Source organism: Protopterus annectens, chromosome 2.part0 (genome assembly GCF_019279795.1).
Source record: "Protopterus annectens isolate FY-2018-M chromosome 2.part0, PAN1.0, whole genome shotgun sequence".
NCBI classification, from domain to species: Eukaryota; Metazoa; Chordata; order Ceratodontiformes; family Protopteridae; genus Protopterus; species Protopterus annectens.
This window is the reverse complement of record NC_056728.1, coordinates 913,564,114-913,582,477: the sequence shown is the minus strand read 5'-3', so window position 1 is coordinate 913,582,477 and position 18,364 is coordinate 913,564,114. Positions and strand designations below refer to the sequence as shown.

Genomic DNA, 18,364 nt, shown 5'->3' with positions numbered 1-18,364 from the left:
GACTTCATATCTTCAGAAAATGCATGATAACACAAATCCTGTTGTTCTAGCAACTTTATGAATTTATAACAGCAATATTTAAAATGTATCCCTGTTTAGGGGCCCTTGTACCCCAAAAATTTTAGGCTTTGCTCAGAAGATTGAGAGGTATGTTCCTGTTTTCTTTCTAGAACCTAAAAATGAGGGAGAAAGGATACTCCATACTCTGGCCATCCACAAGCAGCTTCGGTGCTGTCTTGACAGAACTAAATCTTTTAGGAACTCCTATCAGTTATTCATGTCTTATGTATGTAAAAAGAAAGGACAGAATCAGACTATTTCCAAATGGTTGTCTAATTGCAATTACCTTTTGTTATACTCATCACAGGAAGGCAATGCCAGGCAGGGTCGAGGTTCATATTCTGCCTTGGCCTTGACTTCATTTGTGGCTATTTGAAAAGAGTTGGACTCAGGAAATATTCTAGATATAGCAACTTTGTCCTCTGTAGATACCTATATAAAGCAATGCAAACTAGATTACTTCTAAAGGTCTAGGGCAGGCTTTGCTAGGACCATTCTCTAGGAGTCCTTGGACCCTCATCCTTTTTCCTCTCAGTCAATCTAAGCTATGTTGGTCTACCCATATAGCTAAGGCTACTACAGGAAGTGATCACTATGATGAACATAGTAAAATTAAAACTTATTGTGACATCCCTGCTCTGGGCTAGTAATCAAGGGCCTGAATCCTTCCCACTGACACTGGAGCATGATGCCTCTTGGAACAAAAATAGATGCACACAGTATTTCCAAATGCAACTTTCTGCACCAAGCAGAATTTCCCTGAAGAGCACACACACAACACACACAGTCCATGAGGCTGGGTTTAACTATCTCTCTCCTGGCCCCCAGTAAGACTCCACACTGATACAGCTGTAGAGTTGAGTCCTCAGCCGAGTGTCCCAAGCCAAGTCCTCCACCACTCTCTCAGTGAAACCAGTGCTCTGTGTCCCTGCTCCAAGTAGCTGACACACACACACACACACACACACACACACACACACACACACACACACACACACACACACACACACACACACACACACACACACACACACACCTGGGAAAGGCTGGCGCAGATTTACTAGCTCTGTTACCTTTGCCCAGACTGCAAAATAGTTATACTGCCACCAGCCAGCTACTGTAAGGCTCTTACAAGGGTACCCAATTATACTGAGTAAAATTAATGGAAATACAAATGGTAGTGTTTTACCAATGCAGCAAGGCTTTCAGGAGCGGCCACAGTGTCACCAAGTAAATACAAGTACTCTTAAAGGTTAAATATTTTGTAAAAAAACAGCCACAATGAAAATTTTAAATATATTTAATAATAAATAAAAGAACATGAAAATACTAAATATCTATTTTGAATAAACACCAGAGTGCCTGCATCCTTCCCACTGACACTGGAGCATGATGCCTCTTGGAACAAAAATAGATGCACACAGTATTTCCAAATGCAACTTCCTGTACCAAGCAGAATTTCCCTGAAGAGCACACACACAACACACTCAGTCCAGGGTCTAGGTTTAACACTCTCTCTCCAGGCCACAAGTAAGACTCCGCACTGATACAGCTGTAGAGTTGAGTCCTCAGTCGAGTGTCCCAAGCCAAGTCCTCCACCACCCTCTCAGTGAAACCAGTGCTCTGTGTCTCTGCTCCAAGTAACTCACTCACTCACTCACTCACTCACTCACTCACCTGGGAAAGGCTGGCAAAGATTTACTAGTTCTGCTACCTTTGCCCAGACTGTAACATAGTTATACAGGACCAGCCAGCTACTGTAAGGCTGTTACAAGGGTACTCAATTATCCTGAGTAAAATTAATAGAAATACAAATGGTAGTGTTTGTCCAATGCAGCAAGGCTTTCAAGAGCAGCCACAGTGTCACCAAATAAATACAAGTAGTCTCGAAGGTTAACTATTCTGTCTAATACCAGCCCCAATGAACATTTTAAATATATTTAATAATAAATAAAAGAACATGAAAATACTAAATATCTATTTACAATAAACACCAGAGTTTCAGTCACAGGAGATATTAAAAATAATGCAGATGGATAGATTCGTACAGATACAGAAACACAGTACTTAACTAAGCTCACTATATTTTCCTGACCAATCTAAACAATTGCTATTCATTGGTTACTTACTAAAGTAAGGAAAGATTAAGTGGATGAGTGGTCTTCCTCCTTGGTCAGGTTTAAAAAACAGACTGACTTGAGACTTCTATCTCATCTAGTATTAAAACATCATTTCAGTGCTGGATTACGTAATGACATCACATACATCTGGTCATCTGATTCTGATTCCCACACTACCCCCTTTGCTAGCAACTGAACCAGAATTTAGCAAATATGTATTAACATACACACACACAGCTTTGCTGAGATGTGTTATAGCATCTGGAAGCCATAAAACCATTTCAAAGCTTTCACTCTTCCAGGGTATCAATTAGTTCACCCCTACGGAGAATACAGTAGGATTTTCAAAGTTAGCTGGACTGAAATTAACCTCTTCTCTTCCAGTATCCTCTGTTACAATATATTCAAGAGTTGCAATACAGTTGGACATGCAGATCTATTTCTTTTCTGTCTGGCAGGACCCACTGTTACATTTGTAACGCAAGAAGCTTTACAAATACATTTTCAACACAAGCATCTGTACAAATCAGTTTGATTATACAAATGACATATAATTCTTTGCAAAACTCCATGCTCTATGCTGGCATGTTACACATCCACTGCCCTACTTTCTCTGGCATAGCTTGCACCACCTCTCATCATCACAATTATCATAACAGTAAATGTTTGAATGATCACAGCTGCAGTAACCACTCCCTTCCTCCATCCCCCTTATTTTTGTATGTTTATGCTGCTAGGGTGAGAAATTTTAACTTTAGGTTTTGACTTTTCAGGGCTCTAGCCTCCCTCTCTCTCTGGTGGCATGAAGCTCTGGAGGGCTTGGCATACACATCATTCTTTTTTTCCTCGGCTCACCTACAGCTGAATAGCTGAATGTGTTGTATCCTGAGCAGTGTATAACCCGTACAGCTAAGGCTACTACAACCATAATCATTTGAACATCTACTGTCATGGTAAGTTTACTTACAAAACAGAACTTTATTCTCAAACTGAACAACCATGTTTCAGATTCTGCCCAGTAAATTGTGAACACTGCTACAGAATGCCCCTTACTTAAAGAAGAACTCATGATTGAATCTCCAGTGTTAAGGTAGACTGTATAGTAAGACCAGATCAGATTAATGACTATTTTTTGCTTAATACTAGGGGCTGAATGATGTCCTGTTTGATGTATTTGTTTTGGCTAACCATAGACTAATATTGCATCCCCATTCATCTCTTCTGATTAGAAAGGCCAACATTGCTCCCATATTTAAAGAAGGGAATCCTGGAGAAACTTGGTAATTACAAGATCATCAGCTTAAAAAGCACATTAGGGTAAACATCTCAAGTACTCCAGAAATATCAACAAATTCAACTTACCTAGCATGGTTTTACCCAACATCTGTCATGTATTGTAATTTTGATCTTTTATATGCCTGTGGTGGAAGCTTTTGATGTTAACTTAAGTGTGAATGCTGTCTGTTTAGATCTGGCATAGAGTTTAGTTCAATTCCACATTCAGCTATTGTTCAAATGTTATTAATTTAGGGAGAAAAGCTAATTATCATTAAGATTATGAATCCTGTATTAGGATAAGACTAGCAAATCTGGTAATTCAGTATTTTCTTTTGCTCTAACAGTGCACTCCGTCCTGTTAAATAGTTAGTCACCACTACATGTATCACAGACAGGCAGCAGTTAGGAAGAGTGAATGCTCACCTCAACAAATGCTTTTTATGCTCTATAAAAACAAGTAGTTATGTGAATGAATGTTCTTCCTAATGGAGTTTCTGTAATTCCTTTTTTGAGCATTCACCAATATCATTAGAGGGTCTGACACAGTATGGAGAGGTTTATCATTGCTCAGGTGGCAGCCTTGGTCACCTTGATTAAAGAAGAAAAACAAGGTGATCAACTTGATAAACAATATTCTTGGGAGACAAAAATTGGTTTTAAGAGTAAGAAGTTCCAGATCCTTTATATGGAGACTAATCAGTACTGAGTACCCTTATGCTATAAATGATCATCTACTGTTAGTTGCCACTTATTTTAAGGACTTTGAACTAATGGTTGACAATCAGGCAACTTTGTAGCAATAAAACAAAGTTGGAAATTTGTTTTATGGTTAGGACTAAGAACAGTCTCTTGCAGGCATTGACCTGTGCCTGAGATTAAAATCTTTAGGATCTCACATTGATCATTTTTGTACTTACCCTCTTAAGGGTTTAGAGAGATAGTAGAAAAAGTCACCACCCTAATATAAAAAGTCAGACAACCTCAGCCTCTAATTTTCCTGTAAGCTGTTTAGGAGACCTTGCTTGGGGAATCAAGAATTCTAAGAATGAGACTGTTGGGACCTTTGATATTATGGTGATGACTTTTCACTCCATTATATTTAAATCATTTAGACGTTGAGTACAAAAGCTGTAAGGGCTCAATTTGAGATCCAAAAGATTTTACCTGGCTGGCCTTTGATGTGAGAAGCTCTCTGGGCTCACCATTCTCCAGCATGCACACAATCAAGGCCTTACAAAAGAACAGGAGAGCTTGAGAAGTTCAGTCTGGCAATCTCATGGTCCAGAATGCACAGATCTCAACCTTGGTAAGTCTGCATATGAATATGATTAGTTAGCCATCTTTCCTGTCCCCAAAGCCTTCCAACCCAAATGGAGGCTGTAAGTACTGGTGTTAACCATAGACAGTATCACAATTATATGGAATGCACGCAGGGAACCCCAATTGTAACGTCATGTATTCCAGCAGCATACACATGGGAGCTGGTGGATTGGTCTCTCGTGAGCTTCAGTGTGAACTGTGCTTGTCTGTCCTCAGAGCAGTTGAGTAGCAAGCATTTGATTCTCCATGCATTGACAAAACAGTGCAAGTTGGATATATGTTCTAGTTACAAAGCAAGATTTTGAACTACAGTCCTGTAGGCCCTTCTCTGAGAAATTGCATTTGCACAAACTGCCTGTTTTCCTTCTGCCTCCTGAAATAGGTTCTGCTTTGGGAATCTGTTGGTCATGAATACTGCAGCAGCAATCCATACGAAGAGCAAAGCACACATGTGAGCTAACACAAATAGTGGCTGTGTAAGTATCATCACTATTGCAGTGATAGCTTTTCCCTTCCTTTCTCCCTTTGCTGGAGTTTAGGTACTGCAAAGGACAGATCCTTAGTGAGGAGCTGCTGTAAAGGAGAGAAGATGAGCAGAGTGTGATCGCAGACTGCCTGCATAACACTGATAAAATAATTCACTCCTAGAGTAGGTCTGGAAATGCATTGGGAACTCTCATCATTTTTTTCTTTTTGCTTTCCCCACAGGACCTTATCCACTGGGTACTCTACCTGTGCCAGGTGGCTCATTCGTTCTGTGTGGGTGAAAGCTAGGCATTCCTGGCCAGGTGAGAATTCAGTAGCCCATTTGTTCCTGAGTGAGAAACCCTATCAGCCTGTTTCCCCAGGAATGAGAAGTGTTAGGGAGTGGGCTAGCTTGCTGGTCCTATCTTATCCCTAATGAAGCACCCTTCTTCCTACTCAGTGACTCCCGTGTGCAAATTTCATGAGGAGAATACTTCCACATGTTGAATCCTCCTGCAGGGCTGTGTTTGACAGGGTCAACACCTAGTCCTTTCATTAGATGTGGGAAGCTAGAGCTGCATCCTTGCCCAAATGGGATGGGTGAGCTGGTGGCAAAAGCTCACTTCTTTTGTTTCTGGCCCACTATTACAGTACCCAACTCACTAATTGATCTTGGGTGCCTGTGTTGTAGTCAGGGGTTTATCTGGAAAGCATGGAGTTATCTCAACAAGCCAAGGTCGTGAATACCCATTATTTTTATAAATGCATGTATATTGTGAAAAGTAAATATTGGACTGACTGTTCACTTAAGGCATATCTCTTATCCTTCAGTGGGAAAAAAGGAACAAGTGATGGTTCAGGCATGCCCCCCCCCCCCACCCACACACACTTTCTTAATGTCTCTTTCTCTCTCTGGGGAGGAGTCAACCCATATCAAGATATCCACAAGTTGCTGGTTGAAGTGCTAGCTGGAAATATGTCTACCAGAGCCAAACTCCCATTGTTCATGAATGTTGCTGTAACTGAAATTCTAATTGAGCATCTGCTGCTGTGGTGTGTTTCTCCCACAACTCTGCCTTCGAGGTTGAATAAATAGTAGGCATTGTTGTGCTTTAAGAAACTTGAGCGTTCTATATATAGTGTATTGACTGCTGGAGAGTTGACTGAAGTGAGCTACTTGTTTATATGTGGATGTAATATATACATATACAAAAAGATATACATATACACGCGCACAAACACAGATGTGTATGACACATATATATACATACACAAACACAGACATGTACATGCATGTGTAGTACTAATATGAATGTGTCATTAATAGTTGCACTACATTCAGTCACTAGGTTTCATGTTTTGACCTTTGTGTAATTTAAGTGCACAGATTGAGGTGTAGTTAAGCCAGAAATATGTACATAGCACTCATTAGTATATTTTATGTAAATTTACATTCTTTTCAACATTAAATAGCATAGGATTTGATTTAGTTTTGCTACATGTAGAGTGATTCTGTATCTCACCAGATGAACACCTTTACAGCAGTTCAGTATTGTTACAATGGTTTCATTGCTAATTTTATCTTGGGCGTTGAATCTGATTTGCAGTATAAATGGCAGAAATGCTGACTGCTTTAACTTGCAATCAGGTGTGTTCCAAATGCACATTGCTAAATCTCAAATCCCATAAATGACTAGAAATTCTCTCTTCTTATTTTCATTAAATAATACAGTGACAAGTAAAGAGCAGGCTTAAAATAGATGTTCTAACATAATACATTGGTTACCCCTTTTAGTCTGGAATGATTCGAACAGATAAGGAAGAGTATTTCATTGAGCCAGTAGAACGAGGCATGCAAGAAGAAGAAAGAAATGGGAGGGTCCATGTGATTTATCGGCGCTCAGCTGTAAAGCACACATTTCCAGAGGCGTTCACTAGTTTTCACTCATCAGGTAAACTTTATGGCTAGCTGTTAAATTTATAAGTATTTGCAGAAGGATTGTGATACTCCAGCAAATGTACATCTTTGGCCAAATAGGCATTTTCCTACAAATGTGCATTCTTGAAGATTTCTAGATCTGAGTTTAGAAATGGATCCCATGGAAGCATACAACATATAGTATGACTGCTGATGGCGCAAAATCCTGCAGTTACTGAAATCCTGAACCAGATTATTTTTGCATTCGTAAAGCATTTATACCCGTGTTTCTTTCTTGTACTGTGGTTCAAAGTACAGACGGGCAGAAAAAAGATAGTTAATAAGTCTACTGCCAAGTGTTGACAACCAGATTTTGTAGACCATATGACCTAATTAACTCCATGTCGTTCCATTTAAAAGTGTACATTTAAATGTTCAGAATGTTACAATTTAATGCTATTAGTACCCACAGCACCTCTCATGTGCACTTGGTTTTGTTTCAGAATGTTGCTGTGTACCCCCTGAACTATATCTTTTTTTTTTTTGAGAAGTAGCGGTGTTGCAGTCAACAGCAGGTGGCTATTTTATGGAAAAATTCTTTGCTTCTACCTAGAATTTTGATTGCATTTAGTGATGAACAACATATGTTTTGTTCAGTCACTTGAGATTCAAAGGAAATTATACACTTTTACTAATATCTACTGAATATCTAGACTGGGAATACATAACCCAGCCACTGGGGATGCATAAACCAGTGCATTTCTTCGTGCCGGTCCCAAGCCCGGATAAATGGGAAGGATTGCGTCAGGAAGGGCATCTGGTGTAAAACATCTCTCAAATGAGGTATGTGGAAACCAATACAGATTTACATACCAGATCAGTTGAGGCCTGGGTTAACAACCGCCACCAGTACTGTTAGCCGACAGGGTGCTGGCAGAAATTGGGCTACTGTTGGTCGAAGGAGAAGAAGAGGGGGAAGGCATGCCCAAATGCAGGAAGAGGAGAATGGTTAGGAGTGTGATAGTGTGGGTAGGAACTTTGAATGTTGGCAGTATGACTGGTACAGGGAGAGAGCTAACTGATATGATGGACAGATGGAAGACTGATATATTGTGTGTACAAGAGACCAAGTGGAAGGTAAGTAAAGCCAGGTGTATTGGAGGTGGGTTCAAATTCTTCTATCATGGTGTGGATGGGAGGAGAAATGGGGTAGGGGTTATCCTGAAGGGAATGGTATACCAAGAGTGTTTTTGAAGGTGAAAAGAGTGTCGGATAGAGTGATGTTTATGAAGCTGGAAATTGATGGTGTAATGATGAATGTTGTTAGTGCATATGCTCCGCAAGTTGGGTATGCAATGGATGAGAAAGAAAAATTTTGGAGCGAGTTGCATGAAGTGGTGATGACTGTACCCAAGGGTGAGAGAGTGGTGATTGGAGCAGATTTCAATGGGCATGTTGGTGAAGGGAACAGAGGGAATGAAAAAATGATGGATAGGTATGGTGTTAAGGAAAGGAATGCAGAAGGTCAGATGGTAGTGGATTTTGAAAAAAGGATGAGCATAGGATGATATACAAGAGTAGAGGGAGATGCACACAGGTGGATTATATCCTATGCAGGAGAGCCAGTTTGAGAGAGATTGGAGACTGTAAAGTGGTGACGGGGGAAAGTGTAGTTATGCAGCATAGAATGGTGGTCTGCAGAATGACATTGGTGATTAAGAAGAGGAGAAGGAGTGTGAGGGCAGCACCAAGGATCAAATGGTGGAAATTGAAAAAGGATGATTGTGAGGTGGAGTTCAGGAAAGAGTTAAGACAGGCACTGGGTGGCAATGAAGTGTTACTGAATAGCTGGGTAACTACAGCAGAGCTAGTAAGGGAGACTGCTAGAAAGGTGCTTGGTGTGACATCTGGACAGAGGAAGGCGGACAAGGAGACCTGGTGGTGGAATGAGGAAGTACAGGAGAGTATACGGAGAAAGAGGTTGGCGAAGAAGAAGTGGGGCTGTCAGAGAGATGAAGAAAGTAACAGGAGTATAAAGAGATGAGGTGCAAGGTAAAGAGAGAGGTGGCAAAGGCTAAGGATAAGGCATATAGAGAGTTGTATGAATGGTTGGACACTAAGGAAGGAGAAAAGGACCTGTACCAATTGGCTAGACAGAGGGACCGAGCTAGTAAAGATGTGCAGCAGGTAAGGGTGATAAAGGATAATGAGGGAAACATACTCACTAGTGAGGAGAATGTGTTGAACAGATGAAAAGAGTACTTTGAGGGGCTGATGAATGAAGAGAATGAGAGATATGGATGGCTGGATGATGTGGGGTAGTGAATCAGGAAGTGCAATGGATTAGCAAGGAGGAAGTAAGGATAGCTATGAAGAGGATGAAGAACAGAAAGGCTGTTGGTCCAGATGACATACTTGTGGAAGCTTGGAGGTGGTTAGGAGAAATGGCAGTGGAATTTTTAACCAGATTGTTTAATAAAATCTTGGAAAGTGAGAGGATGCCTGAGAAGTGGAGAAAAATATGTTTTGGTACCGATTTTTAAGAATAAGAGTGATGTGCAGAGCTGTAGTAACTACAGAGGGATAAAACTGATCAGTCACAGCATGAAATTATGGGAAAGAGTAGTGGAAGCTAGGTTAAGAAGGGAGCTGATGATTAGTGATCAGCAGTGTGGTTTCATGCCAGGAAAGAGCACTACAGATGCGATGTTTGCTCTGAGAGTGTTGATGGAGAAGTACAGAGAAGGTCAGAAGGAGTTGCATTGTGTCTTTGTGGACTTAGAGAAAGTATATGACAGGGTGCCTAGAGAGGAATTCTGTTATTGTATGAGAAAGTCAGGAGTGGCAGAGAAGTATGCAAGAGTGGTGCAGGATATGTACAAGAGTAGTGTGACAGCGGTGAGATCTGCAGTGGGAGTGACAGATGCATTTAAGGTGGAGGTGGGATTACATCAAGGATCAGCTCTGAGCTCTTTCTTATTTTCACTGGTGATGGACAGGTTGACAGATGAGATCAGACAGGAGTCCCTGTGAACTATGATGTTTGCAGATGACATTGTGATATGTAGTGAGAGTAGGGAACAGGTTGAGGAGACCCTGGAGAGGTGGAGATATGCTCTACAGAGGAGAGGAATGAAGGTCAGCCGGACTAAGATGTAATATGTGTGTGTGTGTGTGAATGAAAGGGAGGACAGAGGAATGGTGAGGATGCAGGGAGTACAGTTGGCAACGGTGGATGAGTTTAAATACTTGGGATCAACAGTTCAGAGTAATGGCGAGTGTGGAAGAGAGGTGAAGAAGAGAGTAGAGGCAGGGTGGAGTGGATGGAGAAGTGTCAGGAGTGATTTGTGATAGATGAGTACCAGTAAGAGTGAAAGGGAAGGTCTGCAAAAGGGTGGTGATACAAGCTATGTTATATGGTTTGGAGACAGTGGCACTGACAAAAAGGCAGGAGTCAGAGCTGGATGTGGCAGAGTTAAAGATGTTACGAATTGCACTGGGTGTGACGAGGGTAGACATGATTAGGAATAAGTATATTAGAGAGTCAGGTTGGACAGTTTGGAGACAAAGCCAGAGAGGCGAGATTGCGTTGGTTTGGACATGTGCTGAGGAGGGATGCTGGTATAATGGGAAAAGGATGATAAGGATGAAGCTGCCAGGTAAGAGGAAAAGAGGAAGCCCTAAGATAAGGTTTATGGATGTGGTTAGAGAGAACATGCAGGTGGTTGGTGTGACAGAGTAAGATGCAGAGGAGAAGACGAAATGGAAACAGGTGATCTGCTGTGGTGAACCCTAACTGGGAAAAGCTGAAAGAAGAAGAAGAACATCATCTAGATTGGGAATACAGATAGTTAAACAGTTTGGGAAATACAAATATCAAAGGGAAACATTTTTGCAGGTGACTTTAACTTGAATTTACCTGACAAGGATACCAACATTAGCTGTAAAAGGAAGAAACCTGCCTCAGTCAAAGGTTTGATGGAGTTCACTGACCTATATAATGAGAGATATAAATGATTTTTCACAGTATCAAACTCACTCTTCTTCACAGATTTCTCACACAGGCATTGGACACAATCACAAACAGAGTATATGTTTCAAATGAGATCACTAGTAGAACAGATAATGTTAAAGTAGTCCCTTGCCCACTGTCGGATCATAAAGCAATAACATTTGAATTTATATTGAATTCTAGTAATAACATCCCAATTAAAAAGATCCCTGCTTATATATAACCAATGTGAAAGACTTTAAGTTCTTTAATAAAGAAATTCAAACTTTTATTGAAATTAGTCATACAGGTAATGCCTCAGAGATTTTTTGTATGGGACTCTTTAAAAGCTCACATTTTACGCAAAATTACAAGTTGGTATGCACACAAAAAAAGAAACAATGGTGCAAACGATAGATTTACAGGAGAAATTTGATAAGTTAAAATTAGATAGTCAAAAAGAAAATAACTTAATGGAAGAAATAAACAATAAATATGTTTATAAATTGTATAACAAAATTATGACAAATTTAGAAAAAATAAAATAAATTATTGCAAACATCTTAAATCCATGCATAAACTGGCTAGTAAAACAAAAATGACTGTTAAATCTTATCATATAAAAAAATTATACTCCTCTAGTAGTAAAAAGAACATTCCTGAAATAGAAAAAATTCTGTTTTTTTCAGGTCTCATTTTAGTAAGATCAATGCACACAAACAATGAATACACAAGATCTAATTAAAACAGTTATAAAAATATACTGAAAATAGACCGGAGGATCAAATGAAAATAACTGACAAGTCTATATTGATGTCTGAACTCAAAATTCAAATAAGTGATGGTATAATACCTGAACTATACAAAGTGATGGCTAAGGATACACTGAGTATTTTACTAGAGGTATTTTCAATAGTGAAGGGCTTTACAAAGGTACCACCATTCTGGAAAGCGACCCCAATACCCCCAATTTTAACACCTGACAAGGACTCAACACAATGTTCTTCATATAGACAAATTTCATTATTAAATATAAATTATAAAATATTCATGGCAATCTATGCCTCTAGAAGAAACCAATTTCTTCAAATGTTGATAAAAAATGATCAGACTCGGTAAATAATGAACAGAAACACCCATGATAATATCAAGAGAATACTATCAATAACTGATTACACTAATAATTAAAAAAAAAAAGAACTAACTTTGGGTAGTCTGGATATCAGTACTGCATTTGATTCATTTAATCTGGAGTACTTACTATTAGTACTGGAGGAATGTAAATTTTCAAAACAATTTCTTACAATTAATCAAACATCTCTATGAAAACTCCTTTGTATACATTAAGATAAACTCATATACTTCCCAATCAATCAAGGTTGTCCCTTGTCCCCATTGCTTTTTATTTTAGTTATGGAATCTTTTCTAAATTATACAAGATCAAATAAAAACATCAAAGGCATACTAATAAATAATCTAATCCCCAAAATACAATTATTTGTAGATGACATCCTATTAACTTTGACTGATTACAATTCTTCTCTTATTGCAGTATTCCAAGCAAAAGAAATATTCCTTAAGAAACTGGGACTCAGTTTTAATAAGAATATGACTAAAATAGTATCTGTTAATTATAATATTAATAAAATAGATACAAAATTACATAAATACCTAGTCAAGGATGGTAAAATCACTTACTTACTGAATCTTGTCTGATAATAAACATATAACAATCCTTAATTATTACAACAACTTGAATTCCGTAAAACAAACTCTTAAAATGGGATACATTTTCATTATGGAAAAGAGACTCTCCTTAATTAAAATTATTATCCTTCCTAAAATTTTATATATAATACAATCCCCATCCCTCCCACCCCCCCCCCCAAAAAAATATAAAAAAAATAAAAAAGAGTATAATTTTTGTTTCTCAGATTTTTATGGTTTCCTAACAATCCTATATTGGTTTTAAACCATCACATTAGAGACTGGGCATTGGGTGGCATTGTTCTTTAACATTATATTTCTTATCCTCAATTGTTAAGACAATAATTTCTTGGCTAAATAACAATTATAATGCCAAAATGGAAAGATATTCAGAAAAGTATTAGTTGTAAATAAAATAATTCATAACAAAATCATATCATAATAAAAGAGCTACTAATAAATTTCATTGGTTAGTAAAAAACTATTTTATAAAAAAAAAAAACAGTTAACGCTTATTATATTAATACAATAATAACCTCCTTTAAAATTTTCATTTTTCAGGAACCCTGAATATAAAGCATGGATTTTCTTTGTATTTCCAACTGCCTATACTAAAATTAGTATTTAACGATGACTACATTTAAAGACAATAACCTGTTATACTGGTATCAATTACAAAATGTTGACCACATCATTAATAAGTTTGAATTACTCAGATATGTGGTTAAAAATAAAAAACTGTAGACAATTGGTTGACCATAGGATTAATCTAATGCAACCAATAGTTAGAAATTCTTTCCCCAAATTCATTGACTTACTCATTCTAATGCACCGGAATATAATTGGAAAGGGACTTCTATTTAAAATATATAAGGTACTTAAGAAATCAAGAGCATGTCACAGAGGAAGACAAGCTATTGGGATTATTTTAGACTTGTTAACTCCCCCCAAGTGAAGATGATAAAAAAACTAATACTCCAATTTTCAAAACAAACTACTTCATGACTAAGGTGGAGGATATTCTCCTGGAGGTTCTTACACAGAACTTTTACCACACCACATAAAGCTGAATTGATGTACAACAGTGACATAGGATGTGGAGATGTAAACTAAATGCTAAAGCTGGCTGGCAACATATGTTTTACAACTGTATAAAACTGAAAACATATTGGGATAATATGAATTTTCTCTTACAGTTTGTTTTTAATTAATTAAATTTAATTAAATTAATAAATGTATGCTGATTTTATTTAATACACCTATTCCCAATTCTCCTTTCAGCTGCTCTGGTTAGGGGTCATCACAGCAGATCTATGGTCCACAGAATGAGTGGCAGTAGAGATTTTACAGTGTTGAGTTGCCAGTCTGGCACCCAACCTTCCCCAGAAGGCACACAAACATATACACACACACACACACACACACACACACACACAAACACCTATGGACAATTTAAAATGACCAATCCACCTGCTGCATGTCTTGGGAAACTGGAGCACCCAGAGGAAATCCACATGAACACAGGGAGGACATGCATACTATGTGCAGAAGGCACCCCAGCCAAGAACTGTATCATGGAACCTCTTGCTGTGAGGCGACAATGCTAACCACTGCACCTCTGTGCTGTCCACACCTATTACCACCTGTGTCATAAAAATAATACACCCTCTTTATGGAGTATCTTAACATTGGCAAGAAAAATCATCACCAAGAACTGGAAGAATCAGAATATTCCTGCTATGAAGGAATGTGTACACTTGATAACTGAAGTTTATTATCTTGAACTTATCAAAATCAGGACAAGAACATCTAGAATCACCACTTTATATATGTTGAAATTCAAAGAACTGCAGGATAAACAGACTAGTTGTCTTTCGGCTTTTCCCAGTTAAGGGTCACCACAGTGGAACTCCGGTCCGCTAATGATAGGTAGTTGATTTTTACATGCCGAGTTACCATCCCTGGCGCACAACCTTCAACGAAGGTACGCCCATTCACGCATGTCTCCACGCAATAAACACTCTAGCTGAGAATCGAACCAGACAGTGTCTTACTGTGAGGTGACAACGCTACCGCAGCACCACCACCGTGGGTTGCAGGATAAACAGACTAACTACTCCTATTTCTTTTTCTGTTTAAAAACCTTTGTTTTATAGTGGACACCATTGTAAATAGGCATTTTAGTTTATCATTGTTCTTTTAGATGTGTACATTTGTTTTATAATATTTCTGCTATCATATATTGTGTTAAAATTTTCAATAAATTGACAAAAAATGAGAAGTTAAGCTGTCAGACAAGTGATCACAGGCATGAAACATTCACACTTCCCTAGACAGTCTCTCAAAATTCAAAAGTAAAAGCACAGCCAGTGCACAAAAGCCTTGTCAGAACTCTTAAGTCCCTTTCACAGAAACTGCTTCTACTGAAAGAAAACAAGTGAAGGTGAGGTGTCATGAAGTGTGCACAAGGACCAAACATAAAATAGATTTCTAACCTTGAAATATACATCATGATGCTTAACACCTTCAAGCAAAATGTCTCAAACATTAAAATAATGAAGGCAAGTTGTCACAGTGTACACACACACTGAAACACTCAAACACCTTTTTAAGTACATAAAAACAATTCAAGTGTTAAATCCTTACATTTCAGTTAAAATGTCTCATAAACAGTCCATTTTATTCTCACAAAAGCAGACCCTTTCTAAAAACAGTTTGACAAGAAACTTCTGATAATAATATTGTCAGAATTCTTCAGAAAATAAAAAAAATACATCAAAACTAATTAAAAAGACAATATTTTCTGTGTAGATGGGTCCTGCTACAGGTTTATATTAATTCCACAAAAGATGTATTCACTGAATAAGTCTTCTGTGAGCAACAACCGCAGAAAATCACTTCAGCAAACTGCGGAATTCTTCTCATGGTTCGCAAACAGTTGACTGTCACCTAAATTTTGCCCTTTTCCCCACAGTAGTGTGATCTCGGAGTTGGTATATATAGTTAGAGGGGTGTGGGGGGGTAAAGCTCCCCACTTGGGTGGATTTGATTTTGTCCATTGTGTGTTCCAGATGGTTGGTGGGCAAGTGTTTGCGAACCATGGGAAAAATTCTGCAGTTCGCTGAAGTGATATTCGGCGGCAGTTGACGGACGGCATTTTCAATGAATATGTCTCTTGCGCAATTAATATAGACCCCCTATAGGGACTTGTCAGAAATGAAGCCTGTAGCCAATTGCTGCTCCTGTGATGCCTCAAAGTTGATTTCCCTTAAACCAGAAAGTACTTAATTTGTCTATATATTGGCTGCATACTCCCTTCCAAGGGGCTAGCCATTCATCAGTCAAAGAGAAGAAATGGGAGGAAGCCAGAGGGTTTTTTTTCGAAGACTAGCCAGATGTATCCATCCAGGGTACAATCCAAACAGCCAAATGTTACTGAAGTAGTGAGAAAGATGGGCGTCTGTAATTAATTTAACTAAAGAAATAAACATGATCAACACAAATTATCAGCCTTTACGAAGTAGTGGATTACGAATTAAGTACTTGTCTGGCTGCTTCTTTTAATTCCTAAAAATGATTACAGCTGAAGAATAACCCAGAGTTAAGACTGTTCTGATTCCATCAGCCTGTGGTACTGTTATACTTCCAAAACTTGACTCCTAACCATAAAATTTCCTCAAAACTAAAATTAATAGTTTGTAGCCTGGTTAGATTGTGGTCAAGAGAGGATAAGGTGGGTCCAGATGAACCAGTAAGCAAGGAGAGGAGCTTTTGACAGCTGATGGTCAGTTGCAGGGAGGAAGAAGTGGGGAACAGACTACAGCCTGGCTATGTGGTCCAATGGGATGGATCAATGGCTACAACCCAGGTAAAATAAGTATTATTGGTGGCCCTGGGAGCTGTAGGAACCAAGCAGAGAGCAATCCAGCTTTTCAGCCTTCCATCATCTTCATCAACGGGCTTCTAACTCTTCCACTTTTTCAGGCAGATTGCTATCACTAGGTTATCAAAGGTTAATAGATCAAAAATGCTGGATTGAAGAGGAGCTCCACACAGGACACCAGTAAAGTAGAAAAAAGCAGCTTTATTTAATGTTTTTAATGCCAAACGTACAAAGTGTTTTCGTCCGAGTATCCCCCAGACTTCATTAGAATCAACACATGAAAATCACATTAGCCTAATTTATACTACTCCCTTAATTGATGAATTAACTAATTAAAACTTTTTTTAAATGTTAAAGGTATATTATTTATAAAATACATATATGTAAAGCGGAATACATTGTTTACCTAGGCAGAATCAAATACAAATATATTGCAAAGGTATCTATCACTATAATAAAATTATGAAATAAATATTTCAATGAATGTGTAAATATTGGATATAAATATACAAAAATATAATATAAAAAGCATGAAACAACATAAATGACATGAAATACTTTAAATTGAGTTAAAAATTCAGGACCCTCAATACTATGTAAATACATTTGCAATTTAGCTGCTTTAAGCTTAAGCAGGGGTAAAATAGAGATAGAATCATTTAACCCTGGGAATGTATTGGCTTCCAATGTAATTTGCCTAAAAGTTTCCCTAAACTCTAATTTCATTTCCCAGGGACCCCCTCTCACTTCCTTTGGGACCGTTTTAACAACAAAGAAGAACTGTGCATTATTGCAATCAAGTGTATGCCTATACAGTGCGTTAGTACTGTTTTTCTTCTTGACATCATTTAAATGTTCATAGATTCTATGCTTTAGATGTTGCTCAGTTTTACCAACATAAAAGGCATCACAAGATCCACATGTAACCACATATATAAGACCTTGTGAATTAGTTTGAATAACTATTGTTGACAATTGTCCTGTTCCTGGCCACTGTGCACAATTCTTCGCCCTGTAATATGTGTTTACACTGATTGCAAGCCCCACATTTAAAAGTCCCTATTCTTTTGTGTGTAAATACTTGTAAATTGGCTGCATGTTCCAATAAATTTTTAATATTCTGACCTTTCTTAAATACTACCTTAAGAGGCTTATTTTAAATACCTCCATATCTGAGAGCGCCGAGAATTTTTTCCATTCTCTTTCCAATATTAATTTAACCTGATATGCGGTCCCACTAAAATTAGTAATAAAGGCCCTACTAAAGTCATCTTGTACCTTACATATCTGTCCTGTTGTATTTGTAAATAAACCCATACCTAAAACTGGGATATATTTATCCTTTCTCCCTAATATGACCTCTGTTTGTATACTGTCTATAAGTTCTGTTGGGTAACCTCGATCTATAAACATACTTTGTAATACCCTACATTCCTTATGAAAATCTACATCACAGGATGTCATACGGCTTACATGAACATACTGTCCTTTAATAATAATTTTTTTCTGAAATATTGGGTGTGCACTACCATAACTAATGTAGGTATTTGAGAATATGGGTTTCCTATATATCATGGATTTAAACCCACTTCCAAAATTATGTATAGTGACATCCAAATAGT

At 38.0% G+C, this 18,364-nt stretch overlaps 1 protein-coding gene across 2 annotated transcripts in view; it reads left to right on the top strand.

The window, feature by feature from the left end:
- The first annotated feature begins 7,043 nt into the window (after positions 1 to 7,043).
- ADAMTS3 (ADAM metallopeptidase with thrombospondin type 1 motif 3) overlaps positions 7,044 to 18,364 on the top strand; it is a 3,677,303-nt gene continuing 3,665,982 nt past the window's right edge. For both annotated transcript variants that reach the window (XM_044061162.1, XM_044061161.1), the window contains exon 1: positions 7,044 to 7,195. In XM_044061162.1, the coding sequence (XP_043917097.1) occupies positions 7,045 to 7,195 (151 nt within the window). In that variant the 5' untranslated portion in view covers position 7,044. The remainder of the gene's footprint in view (positions 7,196 to 18,364) is intronic.